Source organism: Protomyctophum parallelum (genome assembly GCF_964188405.1).
Source record: "Protomyctophum parallelum genome assembly, chromosome: 4".
Lineage (NCBI taxonomy): Eukaryota > Metazoa > Chordata > Actinopteri > Myctophiformes > Myctophidae > Protomyctophum > Protomyctophum parallelum.
This window is the reverse complement of record NC_139700.1, coordinates 11284861-11308341: the sequence shown is the minus strand read 5'-3', so window position 1 is coordinate 11308341 and position 23481 is coordinate 11284861. Positions and strand designations below refer to the sequence as shown.

The 23481-nt window shown below is 42.4% G+C and overlaps 3 protein-coding genes across 3 annotated transcripts in view; all 3 read right to left on the bottom strand.

Annotated features, from left to right (window-relative positions):
* Window positions 1–2089: 2089 nt before the first annotated feature.
* Window positions 2090–7237, bottom strand: LOC310858098 (hatching enzyme 1.2-like; the record flags this gene model as incomplete). The annotated part of the gene is made up of 7 exons (XM_083764155.1): window positions 2090–2219; window positions 2517–2598; window positions 3945–4123; window positions 5032–5149; window positions 6014–6169; window positions 6834–6882; window positions 7166–7237. The coding sequence occupies 7 exons, from the start codon at window positions 7235–7237 to the stop codon at window positions 2090–2092; spliced, it is 786 nt and encodes a 261-aa protein (XP_083620281.1).
* A 2468-nt stretch (window positions 7238–9705) lies between these two features.
* Window positions 9706–17378, bottom strand: LOC310858097 (hatching enzyme 1.2-like; the record flags this gene model as incomplete). The annotated part of the gene is made up of 7 exons (XM_083764154.1): window positions 9706–9829; window positions 10547–10628; window positions 11324–11502; window positions 12356–12473; window positions 14874–15026; window positions 15173–15224; window positions 17310–17378. 7 exons carry the CDS (start codon window positions 17376–17378, stop codon window positions 9706–9708), a joined length of 777 nt encoding a protein of 258 aa, XP_083620280.1.
* Window positions 17379–19581: 2203 nt separating this feature from the next.
* Window positions 19582–23481, bottom strand: part of cttnbp2 (cortactin binding protein 2) — a 103870-nt gene continuing 99970 nt past the window's right edge. The window contains exons 20-23 of the mRNA XM_083763856.1: window positions 22834–22882; window positions 22355–22466; window positions 21673–21783; window positions 19582–20912 (exon numbers count right to left, since the gene is read on the bottom strand). Of these exons, the coding sequence (XP_083619982.1) occupies window positions 20514–20912; window positions 21673–21783; window positions 22355–22466; window positions 22834–22882 (671 nt within the window). The 3' untranslated portion in view covers window positions 19582–20513. The remainder of the gene's footprint in view (window positions 20913–21672; window positions 21784–22354; window positions 22467–22833; window positions 22883–23481) is intronic.

Here is a 23481-nt window from a genome sequence, read left to right as displayed (position 1 = left end):
TGGGTCCACAAGATTCACTACACCACCACCAAGATACACACCTATCTAAATACTTCCTTAATGTCAACGAAGTTCACACCAGAGGGAGTTCAACAAACCATGTGCAACCCAGATTCTGCACAAACAAGGGACTACATTTATTTCGCTCCTATGCCACCAAAATGTGAAACAACAGCCATTAAGACATGTGAATCCCTTGACTCCTTCAAAACCACTGTCTCTCGTCAAATCTGAATTAACTTAACTTTGGAGGAAACTTGGTCTGTATGTCCAAAATAAGTCAAAATATTACCAGTCATCTTTATCGTTATCTGTTTCTTCTGTGCTCCATGAGAGAGAAACCGGAAGTGGTGGTAGACCTACTAGATCAGGGGTTCTCAACGCTTTTGGCTGGGGACCCCCGGAAATGCTTTGGCCATGTCTTATTTTTAAATAATTTGGGGACCCCCGGAAATGCTTTGGCCATGTCTTATTTTTAAATAATTTGGGGACCCCCGGAAATGCTTTGGCCATGTCTTATTTTTAAATAATTTGGGGACCCCCCGAAATGCTTTGGCCATGTCTCGTGACCCCCGCCCCGAATGAACCTATCAGTGCATGAAGTGCATTGCAAAACTCCTTCCCTTGTCAGCTGAAAAGTGGCCTGTGATTCCATGTGTATACCAGAGGATGCGTGTGGCTGTCTGTACTCTGTACCTAAAGTACTGGCGAATAGGAACAAAATACAGCTGATTTCACTTGGAAATCTCCCTTTAGGATTGTAGAGAAAACCAGTCCATGATGCATTGATGCTATACTGCTGAATGTGCAACAGGAAAAGTACCTCACAGAGTCATTGACGTGTCACTCGTTAAACTGTAGTTTATCTGGGGGCAGTTGTATGAGCAAAGATGCTCTTCTAAAGTGTTGAACTGTTTTACCTTCATAAAGTTATAAGCATCACAACTGGTCATTCACTATTAGAAATGAATGTACCTTAAATAAATGTACCTTGAATAAAATAAAAACTGAGCCAAGCTGGAGTTGGCAAAAACATTGTTTTCAACAAGGGTGGCGCAAATAAGAGCTATTTTAAGCATGTGTGCAACATGCCAACTGTTTTAAAGTATTGTACAGTAACAAAAGTCTCTTTAATGTTTATGTTGTACTATTACTATACAAAACATATATAATATATAATATAACTTTATATAAAATAAAGTATTTAAGATCATTCAATGCATTTCTGCCTACTTCCGGTCCAGGACTTGGCCCAGTTGGTTGTCCCCACGCTCAATAGTCTATGTAGGAGAGAGAAGTGAACAAAACACAGTTTGCGTAACTCTGTCTATATCTAAGGCTCTGTGTCACTCCATCAGTAGCCTACTCTTACTACCTTTAACATTAGTACACATTATTGTACCTTCTTGGTTGTACCTCTTAAAGAATATTCCTGTACCCCTTGTATGAACATTGTACCTGTTTGTACCTCACGCACACACACACAGAATATTGCCACGGCCTTAGCTCTTGGCCTGGGCATTCCTGCACTGATTTAAGGTTCAAGAAACCCCAGGCAAACATCCCGATTGAATACTAGTATCAAAGCCATTTAATCAATCATCAAATGCCAACGAGAAAGATCAAAAGACACATTTAAGTGGTGAATTGTTTTTATTACAGTGAGTGACTAATTCAGCAGAATACACAGATGACTCTTGCTGGACTGACTGATCTCGATTGCCATCATACAGAAGGTCTTATCCTTACAGTAGGTCTTATCCTCATCATCATACAGTAGGTCTTATCCTTACAGTAGGTCTTATCCTCATCATCATACAGTAGCTCTTATCCTTGGATTGTCTCTCAACCACCTGGGAAAAAAGCAGAAATGTAATTAGAACTTCACAGATACTCAAAAATAGCAGATCTACAAGCTCATAGTGCGGCACTCGGTGTCGCGCTATGAGCTTGTACTGTAGATCTGCTATCTGCTTTCAACGGCTAAAGTCTAAAAAAAATGGTTAAAGTTGTTAAAGCTAAGGCGACACAGACGTGTCCTCAGGTCTAAATGGGTGTATGGAGGTACCTATAGGCTGTACGTGGCTCTTCAGTTACAGCCGTACAGCCTGTTGAGTCTGGTGATGTCATTCTGACTCATCTCAGTGGCCGTGCCGAACTCCTGGTTGGCGTTGGGAGTGGCTACCATGGTGGTTCGGCCGTTTTCGGAGAAGGCATACCTGAAATCACGTCATATAAAACACATTGAATAGTTTGTCTTATAGAGCCGCCGAGGAGCGGCCCGGAGGAGAATTTCACATTCATTTTTTCTCATAGCCGTTTCAGAAAGTATTTATTTAAAGACCCGTAAGCCTCGGACAAAGCCAACTCGGATGGTGACAACTCATGACAATAAACACAATTCTTTTGGGCCGAACAGATAATTAGAAAGAAGAGTTTTTTTCTCTCTTTCTAATTATTTGTTTGTACACAACTGCAATTCAGTGGTTTCAAATAACGTAGTTTTCTCCACTAACTTGTGGTACTGCATGACAGAGTTGTAGTCATATGGAGTTCCCTGGTTCAGAGTGTTTTCCTTATCAAAGGCATACGCCAAACCTGGAGAGAAAAGTGACATTAATAATAAGTGACATTAATGGAACAATATTCTTCCTCTGAATGAATCACTGACCAGCCCTCAAGGTCAGGGTCATGCATGCTTGTCCCAAGCTGGGCAATTGATTTTACAGCAGATGATAACAAGTCTAAAAACACAGTATACACAGTAAAACATACATAAACAACAACAATATCACAAGATACAGGTTATTACATTTAAGTGCAACTAGAACCAAAAGTGTACAACTATATCCTGGGAGAATGGGGAGGCGTACTATCATCCGACAGAGCATTGCTCCGAAGGAGCAATGCTCCGAGGTGCGCTGCGGGTCGGGAGAGGGTTGCGGTTAGGTTTAGGTGTCTGCCCCGGGGGAGGTTAGGGTTAGGGTGAGGGAGGAGGTAGGTTGTCGTTCGGACCAATGCTCCGTCGGACAAAAGGCATGCACTCCTATATCCTCACCACCCACCCCTGAAACCAGCAGCTATGTGCCCCTGCGTCCCTTGTTGATGGCCTGAGTGGAGGTAGGTATAAATTAGATTTTGTACCTGTTGTTTTTGGTTACAGGGGTCTTTAACCATTGGACGAAAGGCAGGAATTAATATTCCCGGGTTAGGGGGTGAGAGCTATGTCTGCTCTAATTGATTATGCTTTTTTGTAGCACCTGCTATAATATGCACGTCCTATAATATGACTCAGACAGCAGAATTTGACCCCCACGATCTTGCTAGTCCCCTTAACGACCCCGTTCTAAAGCACCAATGTTACCATACCAGCAAATGGCAGCAAAGGAGACGACAGACTCAATGAAGGCCCCGCTGGCTTCCACATTAAATCCAACACATGGACCCCTATTCACTCTCACCTGGAGTGATGTTTTGCCAGAGGATGCAGATGTACTGGTCCCTGTCGCTGCGACACTATTCACTCTCACCTGGAGTGATGTTTTGCCAGAGGATGCGGATGTACTGGTCCCTGTCGCTGCGACACTATTCACTCTCACCTGGAGTGATGTTTTGCCAGAGGATGCGGATGTACTGGTCCCTGTCGCTGCGACACTATTCACTCTCACCTGGAGTGATGTTTTGCCAGAGGATGCGGATGTACTGGTCCCTGTCGCTGCGACACTATTCACTCTCACCTGGAGTGATGTTTTGCCAGAGGATGCGGATGTACTGGTCCCTGTCGCTGCGACACTATTCACTCTCACCTGGAGTGATGTTTTGCCAGAGGATGCGGATGTACTGGTCCCTGTCGCTGCGACACTATTCACTCTCACCTGGAGTGATGTTTTGCCAGAGGATGCGGATGTACTGGTCCCTGTCGCTGCGACACTATTCACTCTCACCTGGAGTGATGTTTTGCCAGAGGATGCGGATGTACTGGTCCCTGTCGCTGCGACACTGCTCGTGATGGAAGCCCAGGGCGTGCAGCAGCTCGTGCTGCACCGTGTTGTGGTAGATGCAGCCCTGGCGGCTCAGAGAAAGGGTCTGCTCATAGTACCGACGACCAACATACGAGTAGCACCTATAGATACAAATTAGCAGACGCTCTTAAGTCTTAGTCCAGAGCGACTTTCAGCAAGCAAGAGCAAAACATGGTAATGCATCAAATATAAGAGCCTAACATCCGTCTAACAGTAGAATATATGTACAATGAAACTATGAGTATACACTATACGTGCTACATAACATGCTATCTAAATGACATAAGATTAGCTTTGCATTCGCCTGCAAGGTCGTTGAGGCTAATGCAAATGCTCCGGGCTAAGATGGAGTCTGAACTGAAGAGGTGATTTTAATGAATACGGCGGAAGATTGGGAGTGAGTCTGCACTCTGCAGTTCTGATTGAAATGGGAAGTTCATTCCATAGTTTTGGAGCCAAAGTCGGATACATTTCAGAGGAATATAATCTAGTTGACTCTAAATTAAATAAACCATTTAACATCACTGAAACACATAATCATAATCACCCGTTTTGTAGCGAGTTTTTAAACAGTTTGGAAGTTGGAACAGTAGATTCCTAGTTGGAATAGTATCTCGTATAATAAACTGTATAATAATTTATTTGTATCGTGTTGGAATTGCCATGTGTATAGGAAAGGCAACTCAGCATAAAAGCCAATATAAATCTTTGGTTGCAAACTTACCCCCAAGTGTCTGCAACTATTTTTAAACATGTATTAGAATCAAAAGAGGAAATGTTGCTGTTCTGTTTTGTATTTTTTTGTTTATTGCTTTGAAAAAGTTGTATTATGTTGTACTGTATCTCGATGACACTGCAAATGAGGGAACCTCAATGTCAAAGGTTTGAATGAATGAATGAATGAATGTTTGAATGAATGAATAAATAAAGGTTTGAATGAATTAATGAAGGTTTGAATGAATGAATGAATGAATAAATAAAGGTTTGAATGAATGAATGAATGAATTACCCTTCGAGGGACTGGATGTGGAGGAAGTCTCTGTGCGACGTACGGCGAATGAAGCGGATGCAGGACATGCTGTGGAAAGACTGCAGACCACGCTCGATAACGGACAGCTCCCGAGAGCCTGGAAGGATATATGCAATGCAGGGTCCATTTGGTTTCATTTGTACACTTCATTCTGAGTTTGAAACAACACACAGACGCAAAAGGTAGCACTGATTTAGGCAATAGAAAATATATCAAAAACCTCAAAATTGAGTTATGAGGTTTCCTCCCGATAGCAACGATATAAAACTGAGGTTTAGAATGGAGGGTTGCTAACCGGTGTTGTTTTCGTCGACTAAAACGAAAAATATTCGTCGACTACCTTTTTCTACTGACGAAAACTAAATGAAAACTAAAGCTATGATGACTAAAACATAAGACTAAATATATTGACAATTTCGTCAACAAAGAAAAACTAGACTAAAATGTTAGGAAGGGACTAGTGGACAAGAGATCCAGTAGAAGTCATTTTACACTTGGTTGCATGCTGAAAATAGCTGATCTACAATAGCCGATCTAAAATAAAAATTTAATATTTTTGGAATTTACAGAATTTTTCAGCAAGTGTAAAATCAGTCATTACGACGGCATCAATTAGCCCGACAAAATATCTTTTAGCAGTTGCACTAAGACATTCCAGGTGACTAAAATGTGACTAAAACTAAATGATAACTATTCAAGAGACTAAAATCTAAATTTGCTGCCAAAAACAACACTGGTTGCTTACTGTAGTGGTTGGCGATGACATAGGGACTAATAATGCATATAGAACTGAAGTTTAGAATGGAGGGTTGCTTACTGTAGTGGTTGTCGATGACATAGGGACTAATAATGCATATAAAACTGAAGTTTAGAATGGAGGGCTGCTTACTGTAGTGGTTGTCGATGACATAGGGACTAATAATGCATATAAAAGTGAAGTTTAGAATGGAGGGCTGCTTACTGTAGTGGCCGTTGGCGATGACATAGGGTATGTAGACCAAGCCGTCGCTGGATTTGTCCCACTTGCAGGAGCCGGAGGTGCACTGATCAGCGTTCTTGTTCTCAGAGTCAGCATAGGCGATGTCGTCCACCACCCGGGGTCCGCCGACAGAACGCTCTGCACACAATACATACACAGACAATACGCTGAGATCCATGCCATCATCATTTAGGAGATTTCATAATTAGACCTTAAGTCTAAGCTTCTACAGCTTTTCTGATATTGACCAGTGGTGGAAAATGTACGTAAGTTAAAATACAATGTCCAATTTAAAGTTTTCAAAGCTATATAATAATCTTTTGTATATAGCAGAGCTACAATCTCACAATATGCAAGCTCGCCACACATTGTGAGCTTGTAGATCGGATATTTTCAAATGGCTGAAGTGGTTAATGTATGTTTTGTAATAATAATACAACTATAGTAGCTAAAGTTGTCAAATAATTGTAGTGGAGTAAAAATACAATATTTGCCTTTGAGGTGTAGTGGAGTACAAGTAAAAGTACTGGAATTGGAAATACTCAAGTAAAGTACAAATACCTCAAAATTGTACTTACTGCAAGTACAGTACTTAAGTAAATGCACTTAGTTACTTTCCACCACTGGTAATCAGGTCTAATTCAGGAGATTTCATATTAGACGTTAAGTGTAAGAATGAGCTTCTACAGCTTTTCTGATATGGGCCAATCAATCTAATTGCTGTCATTAAAATAGCTCACGAATTTCTTACCGACTGCATCTCATTGGTTCTGCTCAGAAAATGACATGAAGACCGTCTCACCTATGTTACGGTTGGCTTCCTCAATTCGTTCAGAGGCAGACTTAATATCCTAAAAAAAAGAGAGAAACAAAAATAATTTATTATTATTCTCTCTGAACGGAAAGAATTTGCTTCAAATTTAGAGAGGATTTAAATTAAAACAACGTATTGACCTGACCTAACATAAGCACAGCATGCAAAAAGGCAAGTGCTAAGACAGAAGGATATTATGTTTGCAAAGACAAATATACATCAAAACGTGCCTTATTCCCTTAACGAGATAGCCTTTCATTAATAATGCAAAGCAATGGAGAAGGATCAGCATCTAGCCAGAGAGAGGATGAAATACTTACCCGGTTTTCCTCTGCCATGGTGAAAACCACCATCACGGCCAGAAGGCCCAGCGTTATCCTCAAAACAGCCATGATGTCCACCTAACAACCTGCAGGGTTAGAAATTGTATTTTCAAATCAATGTGACATGGTGTTCAAGTATGAAAATATAAGCAGAATGTGCCCCATGATGATGAAGTAAATATTAAACATGAAAGACTCGTCAGAGGTCAGAAAATGTGTGACTCACTCAATCAGTCCCCAAAGCTAACACCAGAAAGGTACGGAGATAAAGGTGGCTTTATAAAGACTATGCTTGGAGGGGCGCCCGCTGGCCTAGTGGTCCAGGCATATCATGACGCATATAGACAGGTCCCGCTCATGTCAACCTTTGCTGCATGTCTCTCCTCCTCTCTCCCTCCCTCCTGTCTGTCTTCACTGTAACTATCAATAAAGGCACAAAAGCCACAAAAAAAAGACTATGCCTGAATGGGCTGGCCCCCCTGTACCTGTCAGAACTCATTGACCCTTATGTTCCGCCCAGACCCCTCAGGTGACAAGCTACTGCTGACCAACCCCAAAACCAAATACAAGATGAGAGGCCGGCCCTAGACTCTGGAACAGCCTGCCCCTCCACATTCGTTCTGCCACCTCATTAGAGGTTTTTAAGTCCCTATTGAAGACTCACTTTTTCTCTGTGGCCTTCGACAGTGCCTGATTATGTAATTGTTATTTTGTCTCTCTGTTCCTACATATTGTTGCACTTTTGTTATGTACTGTTCTGTCTTTTCTATTTTTATACCTGTACAGCACTTTGGTCGACCATTGATCGTTGTGATACAGTATGTGCTATATAAATACAGTTTGAGTTGAGTTGAGTATGCTGGCGTCATGCATGGAAGCATGGAAATATGTTGTTGATACTGTAAGAACAGTTCACCTTGAAGCCACGTTGCCTCTTCCCATCATCTGCAGGTGAAACCAGCTACAGTATATCTAATCTCTGGAACATGTGTGTGTGCCGCTGCGTGGGTATACAGTAGGGCTGCTGGACAGTGTGTCACTCCTACGAGTTAGGGAAGACAGAATGTTCATTCTGAGATGCACACATGTACGTCGTTCCGATGCAATAGAATAAATGTATTTTTATCAACATTTAGAGTAGACCGTTGTTTCGCAAACAAACTTCTTCATGTCAAGGACCCCCAAATTGATATTTATCAGCCTGCGGACCCCCATCTGTACCGCTCTAGCAGTGATTCTCAACTGTTTTCATTTCAAGGACCCCCAGTTTGACATTGCATTAAGCTATACGGACGTCGGACGCCCATTTAACAGCATTTCTGTCTCTGGGACCCCCAATTTACATTGTGAAATCAATGTTAATTTAACCCATTTTAGACTGACCATTTTAGAAAAACGTTTGCTCTGAAAGAATATATATTCAAAGATTTGTGCTGCATTTTTACGATTCTTTTAAAATAGCAGACCTACAAGCTCATCATAGCGCGTCACCGAGTGGCTCGCTATGTGCTTGTAGATCTGCTATCTGCGCAACCCAGCACTCTTTAACTAGTGGAGATGTGGTGTAACGACATGGATTTATAAACAAATTAGTTCAACGCAAAATACTGTGTTCAGGAGACTTCGGAAAAAAAGCAATTCTCCTTAAGTTACAATATTGACACTGTGTAAATGTTACACTGTCACACTTACATTTACACTGCAGAGCATTATTATGAATATCCACCTCTTGACATTGTACAGTCAGACAGTATTGCCATACAGGCCATATCATGGACTTTTAGGAACCAAAGGTCTTTAATAAAATAATAAATATTAAAATAATAAAATATATAGTGTGATGCAGATTTAATGATGAAGACATTATTGAGAAACATTCTGTTTTTTTAAATGTTATTTTTACATTTTATTTCATTTAGACAGGAAAGTGTGATTAAATTGAGGGCTGCTTGTCATGCAGCAGCACGAGGTTCCACCTGGAATCAAACCGGTACAACTATTCACACCACTGTCACTCTCTCCGCATCTCCGTCTCCTGTTTGAAACAGAAATCAAAGGTTAATTCACTTATTGAAATAAGGTTTATTCAGGCCAATATATATTTGAGTGGTGCAACCACTCCAAGGAACAGCAATGTCCGTGTCTGCCTATGTATGTGTCCGCCTATGTATGTGACGTTAATGAGCACGAGTATGACTATTACTTAGTACCAATATAGCGCTGTTGTGCCAGAAACAGAGAGAGAGATAGTGCTGTACTGTTGCCTGCTAATGAGAGAGAGAGATAGAGGAGGGGGGGGGGGGAGAGAGAGAGAGAGAGGGGAGTTGCACCACTCAGTTCACACGGGTGTGATTTTTTATTAAAGTCTGCACTTTGGCTATTTGAAAATAGCCGATATACAAGCTCCACAAAGCTTGTAGAGCTTCTAATTATTTTGCCTAATGTTTCCTATTATTGGCATGCCCCAACATAGGGACAACATGGTGAAAGTGCTGACCTGTATTTTCTTTTCTTACAGCAGGTTGTGTGTTTATCACTCAGCAGTACAGCCTGTTGAGTCTGAGGAGGTCACCGCGGCTCATCTCGGTGGCGGTGCCAAACTCTACGGTGGGGTCGGGGTAGGCCTCCAGGGTGGGGTGACCGTTACCAGAGAAGGCGTACCTGGAAACCACACATTGTACTAAAAGGTTCACGGTTGGACTTTATTGTTATTACATCTTGTGTACAGGAAATGGTAAATGAGAGTAAAACGTATCTTTGTTTGGCTTAGAATAAAAGAGAGTGCAAAAGAAAGCAAACAAAGAGTGCATGTTTTCCCGGTAAGTTATAGGTGAACTTCCTGTGAACAACTTCACAGTAGGCTATGTTCCATATATTATGCCCTGCCGTATGCGTGAATCTCGTTTGTGTCCGAGCATAGGCATGGCAGGTAACGCCCCGCCTGTCTGTGATTGGTCTACTGACACTGCCCGCCTTGACTGTCCTCCGAGACGCAGGTTACTCCGTGGTGAGATTGAGAAATAAATAATAGGCTACAAGAGAATGACAGGATGTCATCCTTGTATGTCTAGTATTTGGAAACAAAATGTCAAAAATGTCTTATTTGCTGAAACCAATGTTTGACAAGACTGGTGTCTATATGAAGGAAATACAAATTGAATGTACTCCTGTACACAGAAAATGTATTTCAAACGAATGCATGATTAATACTTTCTTATGCAACTAGGAGTCAGTGAATAAATTCAACCTCATCATATCATTTACAGGACTTATGACATTTACATCGTAGTTGTTTCCAGAGACAAATCTCACTTTTTTAGTACAGTAAGTACAGTAAGTAGGCACATCGAAGTAAAGCATAGCCCTTTTATAACCTACTTGCTGTATTGCATAACAGAGCCGTAGTCGTAGGGAGTGCCCTGGGTCAGAGTGTGGATCATGTCAAAGTTGTGCGCGTGTTCTGAAAACAAATCAGACAGAAATAACATTGTATTAATCCATTTTGACCTGAGATCAGATTCTAAAATTGTCTTCTAAATCCTGACAGTTTTCTGAAAAAGCTATGTTTTTATGTCAGACGTTCTATTTTTCAAAAATTGCAGATCTACAAGCTCATAGTGGCGCGCTATGAGCTTGTAGATCTGCTATTTTTCAATAGCTAAAGCATAGCATAATGCTAACACCAAAAGGGGTTAACTCCTCTTTTTACGCAGTGCAAATCATGACAATAAACAAAGTTTTTTTGGGCCGAACAAATAATTAGAAAGAAGAAAAAAGTGTACAACACTTTAATTTAAAAAAAATGTCTTCTTTCTAATTATTTGTCTGGCCCCAAAAAAAAGTGTTTATTGTCAAGATGATTTGTCATCATCCGAGTTAGCTTTGTCCGTCTTTGTCTTTAAATAAATACTTTTTGAAACGTCTATGGGAAAATGAATGGGGAATTCTCTTCTGGTGCCCTCGCTGTTCTGAAAGGGGACGGGACTGCAACGTTCTATGACAGCGGGCATCTACATCATTCTTGCAATACATTGTGCGTGTGTGTGCATGTGTGTGCGTGCCTGCGTGCGTGCTGTGTGCATGTACGACAGTCGACATGGACACTGTACTCTCCCTGTACTGTACACAGGTAACTTCACACAGGCCCATCCATACCTGGATCCACGTTCTCAAAGAGAACACGCATGTACTGGTCGCGGTCGTCCCGTTTCTGCTCGTGGTGGAAGCCCAGCGCGTGGAGCAGCTCGTGCTGCACCGTGTCGTGGTAGACGCACCCTGACCGGTCCAGGGACAGGTCCTGGGCGTCGCCATAGCGACCGATCCAAGACCAGCATCTGGGACATTAGAACGAGTCAAGACAGATGTGCACCATTCCAACTATTTCCCACCAGCATGGTCAATATTTCACGGAACACAGTTGCTCAGCTTAACATGAATACTTTAGGTTAATGTATGGCATTTGTAAATACATGGAAATCATGTCTAATGACTGGTTGGTCAGACAGATTTTAGAACTATGTAATAACGTACCCATTGAGTGACTGGATGTTCAAATTGTTCATACAGTTTTTAGAACGGTGTAATAACGTACCCATTGAGTGACTGGATGTTCATACAGTTTTAGAATGGTGTAATAACGTACCCATTGAGTGACTGGATGTTCATACAGATTTACCATTGTGTGACTGGATGTTCAGACAGTATTAGAACGGTGTAATAACGTACCCATTGAGTGACTGGATGTTCAGATATATATTAGAACGGTGTAATAACGTACCCATTGAGTGACTGGATGTTCAGACAGTTTTATAACTGTAATAACGTACCCATTGAGTGACTGGATGTTCAGACAGTATTAGAACTGTAATAACGTACCCATTGAGTGACTGGATGTTCAGATATATTTTAGAACGGTGTAATAACGTACCCATTGAGTGACTGGATGTTCATACAGATTTTAGAACGGTGTAATAACGTACCCATTGAGTGATTGGATGTTCATACAGATTTTAGAACGGTGTAATAACGTACCCATTGAGTGACTGGATGTTCAGATATATTTTAGAACGGTGTAATAACGTACCCATTGAGTGACTGGATGTTCAGATATATTTTAGAACGGTGTAATAACGTACCCATTGAGTGATTGGATGTTCAGATATATTTTAGAACGGTGTAATAACGTACCCATTGAGTGACTGGATGTTCAGATAGTCTTTCTGAGTGGTGCGTTTGACGAAGCGGATGCAGGAGACCTCGTGGAAGGACCTCAGGCCGTGTGCGATGATGGACGCCTCGCGGCCGGCTGCAAGTATAAAGGAATGGTACTTTTAGACACTAATAAACACTAATTTGGAGATGCAATCGGCCACATGGCCACTGGGTGGCATCGGTGTGAATTATTATTATATACCGATGGCCACCGACCACCATCTCAAAATATGTTGTTCCAGAGGGACCCCCAGAAGCACAGATATGAGTTAAAAACGTCCGCTGGGAAAGAATATAATATATTCAAAGATTTGCGCCACATTTTCGTGATTTTTCTGAAATAACAGATCTGCAAACTCTGTGCCGAGCTTGTATATCTGCTATTTTTCAATAGATAAAGTTTAAAATAATGGTTTAAAGACTTAAAGTGGTTAAACGCTAAAGTGACACAGATGTGTTGCAGGTCTTAATGGCTGAAATGAACACAGAATGGCGGTCCTTGAAAAGATTATTATATAATATATAATAATCTGTATGTAATATAATAATTGAGATCCTTTGTCAGTGGAGTTAGGAGGTTTTTTATGTCATTGATAAGAACTATCTTGACAGAGAAAACCACCTAACTCCACTTGAGCTTTATTCGGGTAAAGTGGTGATAATATAATGACACATGCAAGTATCTGATAATATACAAAGTCACAATACCAACTTTGATGGGGCAGTATTGTTTTGTGCCAAAAATATAAGGTTTTCTTCAATTTCTGAAAAATGTAAAATTTGTTTAAGTAAAGAGGTTTCCTCCCGACAGCAGATATATATTTTTTAGAATCACTGCATTAAAATGCATGAACCGACTACAGAACAGACTAGAAACGACGTACAGTAAGACACATAGACCTATACTTACAGAAACGACTAGAAACGACGTAGGGTACATAGACCTATACTTACAGAACAGACTAGAAACGACGTAGGGCACATAGACCTATACTTACAGAACAGACTAGAAACGACGTAGGGCACATAGACCTATACTTACAGAACAGACTAGAAACGACGTAGGGCACATAGACCTATACTTACAGAACAGACTAGAAACGACGTAGGGTACATAGACCTATACTTACAGAACAGACTAGAAACGACGTAGGGCACATAGACCTATACTTACAGAACAGTCTAGAAACGACGTAGGGCACATAGACCTATACTTACAGAACAGACTAGAAACGACGTAGGGCACATAGACCTATACTTACAGAACAGACTAGAAACGACGTAGGGCACATAGACCTATACTTACAGAACAGACTAGAAACGACGTAGGGTACATAGACCTATACTTACAGAACAGACTAGAAACGACGTAGGGCACATAGACCTATACTTACAGAACAGACTAGAAACGACGTAGGGCACATAGACCTATACTTACAGAACAGTCTAGAAACGACGTAGGGCACATAGACCTATACTTACAGAACAGACTAGAAACGACGTAGGGCACATAGACCTATACTTACAGAACAGACTAGAAACGACGTAGGGCACATAGACCTATACTTACAGAACAGACTATAAACGACGTAGGTCACATAGACCTATACTTACAGAACAGACTAGAAACGACGTAGGGCACATAGACCTATACTTACAGAACAGACTAGAAACGACGTAGGGCACATAGACCTATACTTACAGAACAGACTATAAACGACGTAGGTCACATAGACCTATACTTACAGAACAGACTAGAAACGACGTAGGGCACATAGACCTATACTTACAGAACAGACTAGAAACGACGTAGGGCACATAGACCTATACTTACAGAACAGACTAGAAACGACGTAGGGCACATAGACCTATACTTACAGAACAGTCTAGAAACGACGTAGGGCACATAGACCTATACTTACAGAACAGACTAGAAACGACGTAGGGCACATAGACCTATACTTACAGAACAGTCTAGAAACGACGTAGGGCACATAGACCTATACTTACAGAACAGTCTAGAAACGACATAGGGCACATAGACCTATACTTACAGAACAGACTAGAAACGACGTAGGGCACATAGACCTATACTTACAGAACAGTCTAGAAACGACGTAGGGCACATAGACCTATACTTACAGAACAGACTAGAAACGACGTAGGGCACATAGACCTATACTTACAGAACAGTCTAGAAACGACGTAGGGCACATAGACCTATACTTACAGAACAGACTAGAAACGACGTAGGGCACATAGACCTATACTTACAGAACAGTCTAGAAACGACGTAGGGCACATAGACCTATACTTACAGAACAGACTAGAAACGACGTAGGGCACATAGACCTATACTTACAGAACAGTCTAGAAACGACGTAGGGCACATAGACCTATACTTACAGAACAGACTAGAAACGACGTAGGGCACATAGACCTATACTTACAGAACAGTCTAGAAACGACGTAGGGCACATAGACCTATACTTACAGAACAGTCTAGAAACGACGTAGGGCACATAGACTTTGCCGTCAGCGGACTTGGGCCACATGCAGCCTCTGGACGTGCACGGATCAGCGTTCCTCTCGGCCTCAGAGGCGTAGGCCACGTCATCCTCCAGATATGGATCACCAGGACCGCGGACTGACACAGAAAAACAGATATGGATCACCAGGACCGCGGACTGGCACAGAAAAACATATGGATCACCAGGACCGTGGACTGGACCAGAAAAACAGATATGGATCACCAGGACCGCGGACTGACAAAGAAAAACAGATGTGGATCACCAGGACCGTGGACTGGACCAGAAAAACAGATATGGATCACCAGGACCGTGGACTGGCACAGAAAAACAGATATGGGTCACCAGGACCGTGGACTGGACCAGAAAAACAGATATGGATCACCAGGACCGCGGACTGGCACAGAAAAACAGATATGGATCACCAGGACCGCGGACTGGCACAGAAAAACAGATATGGATCACCAGGACCGCGGACTGGCACAGAACATCACAAGAGCATTCTACATGAGTAGCTTTAGACATGCTAGTGATTTCTGTTCTGATGCTTAGATTGGCATTATATTGATTGAATATTTTATTACACAAAAGAAAAATGCAAACAGCACAGGCATTTTGATCCAAAGGGATGCACTCACACACATATAGACAAGAATCTAAAACTGCATTTGAGATGTGATTCCGAGTGAAAATAATTAATCTGACCTGGATAGAAAAATCCAGTAAAATGTAAAATGTCTTTACCAATATTCCTGTTGGCTCTCTCAATCCGCTCAGAGACAGTCAACCCCTTGGGACCTACAAAGAATTATACATGATATAATCTTTAATATAGATTATGTATTGTATACTATAATAAGCAGTGTTTTTGTGGTTTTGTAATTGCATAATTATGGTATGGTGCATTTCATTTAATTCAGTAATCTGTATTTAAAAAGTTGTCTGTCCCCGTTACAATGCACTATAGACCCCTGGGAGATGGAGTCTTTCCCCATTAAAATGCGCTATAGACCCCTGGGAGATGGAGTCTATCCCCGTTACAATGCCCTATAGACCCCTGGGAGATGGAGTCTGTCCCCGTTACAATGCCCTATAGACCCCTGGGAGATGGAGTCTGTCCCCGTTACAATGCACTATAGACCCCTGGAAGATGGATTCTGTCCCCGTTACAATGCACTATAGACCCCTGGGAGATGGAGTCTATCCCCGTTACAATGCCCTATAGACCCCTGGGAGATGGAGTCTGTCCCCGTTACAATGCCCTAGTATAGACCCCTGGGAGATGGAGTCTATCCCCGTTACAATGTGCTACACCAAGTATTTATATGGGAGGAAAAAAACACTTGAACTTACATGAGTGGGAGTTCATCAGATGTCATAGTAGATGCATAAGGAAACAAATAGGTCAGTTAGAATACATAAACAAGCAACTAGTTTGAACGGCATCTATTTAGATGGAATCCTAGAATAACAAAGAGGTTTTACAGAGGCCAGTTTCGAATTGCAGCCATCCGTATAGGTGCCCTTTGAGAGCGGTTTTGAAGGAGTCAAGGGATTCACATGTCTTAATGACTGTTGGTAGGGCGTTCCACATTTTGGTGGCATAGGAGCGAAAATAATTTAGTCCCTTGTTTGTGCCGAATCTGGGTTGTACATGGTTTGTTGCACTCCCTCTGGTGTTGTGGGTGTGGACTTCGTTTACATTAAGGAAGTATTTAGACAGGTACATGGGTATCTTGGTGGTGTATCGAATCTTGTGGACCAGACCCATTTCCAGATGCTGTACTCTGTCGTCGACCCTAAGCCATCCCAGCCTGTCAAAGTGGGCAGGGGTGAGGTGGGTTCGGGGGGTGAGGCCAAGTAGGAGCCTGACCAGTTTGTTTTGGGAGGTCTGGATTGAATTGAGGTGTATATTAATAATTATCCACTGTCACACAGGCATCCCTACTCCATACTGTACTGTACTATTTTTTTTTAATGTGTGAAAGTATAAAACAGGGCTTAAAGTGGCTAAACAATTATGAAATGAATAATTAGTTGTAGCACTATATGCCAGTGGTGGAAAGTAACTAAGTAGTAGTACATGTACCTAAAGTAAGTAGCCTACTGTACTTAAGTACAATTTTGAAGCTGGATCGCCTCCTTTATTTCTAGTATTCCAGTCCCATGGATCTTTGTAGCACCAGTCCACTTTATTTTTTACTTTTATTGCACCTCCATTGAGCTCCTGGTTAACTCTCTTTGTTGTTGTACAATTTTGAGGTATTGGTATTTGGTACTTTACGTACATTTTGAATTCCAGACATTTACTTGTAATGGATATTACAGTATTGATACTTTTACTTTAAGTAAAGTTAAACATTTGAGCAGTTTTTCCACCACTGCATTAAAGCCACACTCACCTCTTCTTGGGCCCAGGTGGAGACTACAAGCAGAACCACAAGTCCCAGCATGCACTTCAACACAGCCATGACGTTAACCAATATCCTGCAGCAATACCATAAATGACCAACAACACATTATTTCACCTACAGTCAGTGTTGTTTTTGTCGACTAAAACTAAGACAAAAATGTCTGTCGACTACCTTTTTTCACTGATGAAAACTAAATGGAAACTAAATGATGAAACTAAGCCATGATGACTAAAACTAAGACTAAATATACTGACAATTTCGTTAACAAATAAATAAAAAACTAGTGGACAAGAGATCCAGTATAAGTCATTTTACACTTGGTTGCATGCTGAAAATTGCAGATCTACAAGCTCACAATGCGTCACAGCACATAGGTCGGCTATTTTCAGCAAGCGTAAAATCAGTCATTACAACGGCACCAAGGCCCGCCAAAACACATTTTAGTCGATTAAATCAACTGTAGATTTAGTCGACTAAAATATCATATTTAGTCGACTAAAACTAGACTAACACTAAGACATTCCAGGTGACTAAATTGTGACTAAAACTAAATGAAAACTATTGAAGACTAAATACTAAAACAACACTGCCTACAGTACAGCACCAACAAGGAGACATTAAAAGGTTTATGTTAGAAGTTATAGTTACTGTTCACCTGTCCTGAAAGGAGGGAAAGCAGCAAGTTCAATACTTTGTTGTCCTGTTATATACAGTACATGTAGTGTACTGTAGTATGACGATGGTGGGGGCCGGGACATTTTCCTTTTGAGATGAGAGACGGAAAACAAATAAGAGAAGAAAAACATCCAGTCAACAGATAAGAATATTTCACCTTGATGCCACACGGTGTATTCCCATAAAGTTTAAAAACATTCCGTGTGAAAGCATGCTCTGCAGGGCAGCTGCTTGACTAAGATCATTTGTATTCAACGAGTGTGAAGCATGCCTCCTCCTGTGCAAGGCACTTCAACGATTACACTAGTCTTGAAGCCATTTTCGATAATCGTCAAACCATGAACAACATACTATACCGTACACACACACACACACACACACACACACACACACACACAGTATAGTGGTGTGCGAGTTAGAAAATAAACCAACTAAACAAGCAAAAAATTTGATTATGAATTGCTTTCCTTTGGCCTTAAAACTGACGTTGTCTGGGCCGGTCCAGGCACCTTGGCTGGTAATCCAGTCTGGCAGTGTGCCGCGGGTTCGACTCCCGATCCCGACGGCCTTTACTGCATGTCTTCCCCCATCTCTCTCCCCATTTCCTGTCAGCCTACTGTCTGTCCCTCCATAAAATAAAGGCAAAAGCCACAAAAAAAACAAAAACAAAACTGAATGGAACCACGACACAGGGAGGGATTATGGGTAGTTAAAATATTTATTTATGGCTTCTTTACAGTTCAGAGAGAAAATGTCCTTTGTGTGTTTTCGTGATTCTGTGTTACTTTATTGCCACATTCTGTTCACTTTGAAACAAGTGAAAAATTCAGAACCGAACACCCATTTTTACAAACACTATGTACAACATAACTTCATCACTTCTTTTTTTCTTCTCTTCTCCATTATGGTTTCTTTGACTGTACAAGCAGTAACACCACATACACCAATCTATATGCCATTAAAGTTACTAATTCTTATTTACAAATATTTGGTAAAACCCTGATTAATTAGCAACAGTATCAACAGTATTTAAACCAACCTTGCAACTATTTAAACATAAAACACTTTTATATATTTAAAATACTTAACTTGCCTGTTCTGTCTTTGTTGTTTTCAAAACACTTTTTAGTCAAAACAGTTCAAACTCTTTAAGTAGTAGTTTTTCCTCGGTAACACTTCACAGTGGGTTCATTCCTGTTCATCTGAGACAAAGTAAAGATACAGTACCGATAAGTTGACTAGTATACTACTATGCGAGTACCACTATGTACTCTACTGTATAAGTACTTCAAATAACACCATGTACTTATATTGTGTTGAGTACTGACCTTAGAGTACATATTAATAGAGACGGCACCGGATTTCTCCTCCCATCCACTTGCCTTAAAGTTGCTCAAAAGCGCATGAGGTGGCCTGGGCCGTAGCTTAGCGCTCCAGGCACCTTGGCCGGTAGCCCGAGTCTGGCAGTGTGCCGCGGGTTCGACTCCCGATCCCGACGGCCTTTACTGTATGTCACTCCCCCATCTCTCTCCCCCATTTCCTGTCCGCGTATACTGTCTGTCCCTCCATAAAAAATATTAAAAAAAAAGCGCATGAGGTGTTTTCACTCCTCCTTCCCGGGTAGGAACAGAGTGCATTCTGGGATTGATTGAGCCCAAACACATGAACGCGCTGGCCGTTGACTATCATTGCACGCGCTCAGCGTTCACGTGTCATCAAGATAGTCAACAGACCAGCGCCTTCATGTGTTTGGGCCCAGCGCTGCAATACCAAATTCGGCCACTGTGTCCATTTCACCTCAGGGTTTCCTCTGGGTGCCGTCTCTATTCATATATACTCTAAGGTACTGACCCTAGGCAAGCACAGTACACATTACTGACATTTTCACCGAGCGTACTTGTGCGCGAGTGCATCCTAGATAAGTTAATACACAAGTTAACGCAGCAGAATGAAGCCCACCGGAGTGCGTAAACCCTTCCTTTTGTCCATCGTATGATTCCCTGCCAATACCTCTCCAAGAATACAAAATAACTCAAAAAAGGTTCATTACTTCAATACTGTAATAGAATAAAACTATGGTCCCCAAGTAAGTACACAACTGTAGTACAGTGTAACGAGTACACATGACAAGTACAAATACTCAAAGGTCATCAATCATAATAAACCTAATCTTTACAACGTCGTGGGAGATCGGGGGTGGATCGGGGGGGGGGTCATCATAGCGGAGTCCTGGGACGGAGGGGCGGGGGTGAGGAAGATGTCTACTGGGTGCATATCGTTGGTCCGACGTCCTAACAGTCCTACACGCAATAGTCCGACACCCAAACCCTAACCTAAGCCACAGGGGAGTCTTAACCAGCCACGCATGTCGGAGCCAGAGGTGAGTCTTAACCGGCCACGCATGTGTCGCCTTAACCGGCCACGCATGTGTCGCCTTAACCGGCCACTCATGTGTCTTAACCGGCCACGCATGTCGGACCACTAGTATGTCGGACCAACGTATGCCCCCCTTCCCCTCTACTTGTTGTTGTTGATGCTGTTCTGGTGCAGGTCTCGGTGGAGGACCCAGATGTCCTCGTGGTGCGGTTGGCTGTTTCCGTTGACGATGTTGTTGTTGCGATGGTGCTGCTGATGGAGGTGGAGGTTGCTACCGGACGGGACGGGCCTGGTTTTGCTGCTGGACTCGGTTCTGCTGGCGGTGGTTCTGTTGGAGAGCGTCGTCTGACTACTAGTACTACCACCACTAACACCACTAGTGCTGCTGCTGCTGGCTCGTGGCTGCTGCTGCTGCCCCCTGCTGCTGGGGACGGGGAGCTGCGACTTGGCGGGGCGGCCGCCGGGGGGCGGCCCGCGGCGCTCTGAGGCGGGGCTGGGGCTGGAGGCGGGGCCTCGGCTGGAGGGACGGCTGCTGCTGGGCTGGAGGGAGGAAGGACGGACAGACAGAGAGAGCATATAGTTCAAGGTTCAACTGTTGTGACAACTAGAGCCGAGCCAGAAGGCCAAAGCTCTCCGTCTACCGAGCAATCATCGTTCTAACTCTCACCTGTGGGTCACGACCGAAAGAATAAGATTGCGGATACAAAAGTTTTCCTAGACGTGTGGCTGGCATCTCCCATAGGGCTCCCGGGGGCCTTCTTTTTTTGTGCTATCGTTTTAGCATAACCTTTGACAGTACTACCCCTGTAATGTAACAGTGCTCTGCTCCGAGTACAGCTGACATACAAGCTCACATCGCGTCGCGGCCGCTGTGAGCTTGGAGGTCTGCTGTTCTCGGCCAATGCTCTGCACGCAACGCCTTAGCACGGCGGAGCCCAAATTAGGCTTGAGGAGCTACAGCTGTGATCATAGGAAGCTCTCCCTCGGTGACTGGAGGTGGGGTTTGGGGAACAAAATGCTTCGAGTATCGCTATTATTGTTTACACACAAATTAACAACATAAACCGAGGTACACATTTCACCACCCTAAACCTTCTTCTTCGGGGGGGACACGGGGAAGAAAACACCATCTGAAAGTTTGCTGGGATGCATTTTTTACACGTCAGTGCTGGGACCACTTTTACAGTACGTCTAATGAGCGGTCGGTTTCTTTTGTCCCCCGACCTGTGCGACGCATACAGGTTCTTCTTATCAGTGTGACGACGTCTGGAAATGCGTCTATGACTGCGTATGGCCTCACCGTCTGTGTCCGGGGTTGGGGGCTTCCTTCCTGGTCGGGTCGGTGGGGGACTGCGGGTCCTCTGGACGGGCTGGAGTAAACAACATCCAAGTCATCCTTGGACTGGGCCATCTACAGCCAAAAACACAGGACAAACACTTAAAGATGGAGTGCCACCATTTTTGTATTTTTCCAGTTTTTAATGTGTCTATGAGGTGACAGTACTTCATTAGACACCCTGGAGTTGTTTTTATGTGCAATGGTGTATTCACTTTGTATTTAGGGTTTCTTCCTGGAGGCTGAACCCTTGACAGTCAAACATGCTAAAGAAATAAACTGTAATATAGTGACATCACATTATCAGCCCCTCCCCTAACCCTTTATCATACAACTACAGCTGTGGGTGCGGCTTAAGTTCAGGTGGATCAACACCCATCACCACCCACCAGGCAAACCAGGCATACTTAATGAACTGGTGGGGGTGCCCACATAAAAACGTTGTTTTAGGGTGGAAAACAATCATGACACTCCATCTTTAATATTTATTGTGCCCAGGACGTCCCCACAAGCCTTTATAATTACACCCGTAGGAGGCCCAGGACGTGTGGACACTTCTTTATGTCCTTTTTTAATTACATGTAAGCTCACTTTGATGAGAATTAGGGTGTAGATACAATATATGTGTCATTTGAGTGTGTTGTACCTTGCTGATGTCGGGCTCTGACTTGCTGGAACACATGGAGGTCAGTTCTCTGATCAGATCGGTCTCATCATCAGAAAACACCGACAGGCCTGCTGGCTCACCTACAGCTAGCCTGAAACACACGCACAACACGCACACGCACACGCACACACACACACACACACACACACACACACACACACACACACACACACACACACACAGCATTAGAAGGTCACCGGAATCAAGGACATGTGTTTTCGATGGATCTAACGTGGTGAGAATGAAAGGTGAAATCAACTATGGAGTTGACATTATAAGTAGGCTACAAGCAGCTTCATCACAAAAAGTATACACTGACTCATCAATTACACTCTTCTGCCCTCTCCTGGCTACACATGGCACTGCAACTATTAACAACTATTGGAAACTAAGAATTGTATTTGGGTATAATTAAATTTAAATGATTTTAAGCGTGTGTTGTCCATCGGCACACTGACCTCTGGCTGTTGCCGTTAGTGAAGCGGACATCAGTGGTGGACAGTGAGCCTGGAAAGAAAAACAATACAGTTACTTATGTAGGCCTGTACTATACTGTATACATGCATACTAAACAGAGTGTACAGTGCTGGGTACACCGACAACCATTTTCTGTAAATAAAACATGACCAATAGGTACAGTAGAGGATTGTACATTAGAATCAGAATCTATTTAGGAGCAAATTGAGTTGGTGCATTTCTCTCACAAAGAAAGATACATGATAGCACATGATACAGGAAAAAAAAATATATATAAAACGTAACAGTGGTAAATATAAATATAATAGTTAAAAGTAAAAGTTAAAATGTTGAACTCCCGGTGTGTGCTTGTACTGTAGATCGAACTTAATCGTAAATATTCGTAATAGAGGAAAACGTTTGAAATAATCGTGATACTTTTCTTTGGGGTGAAAATTCAATGTATTTATACTTGTTTATTAAGAGAAGCTGTTAATGCCAACACATTTCTCAAAGAAAAGAAGAAATAATCGTGATACTGATTTGAAGTCGTATCGCTCCCTCGCACGCTCGCACGGAGGCCGGAGCCTCCTTTGACTTCCAGTATAAAATTAAAAGAAACACAATATTTAAAATATAAAACATATGGA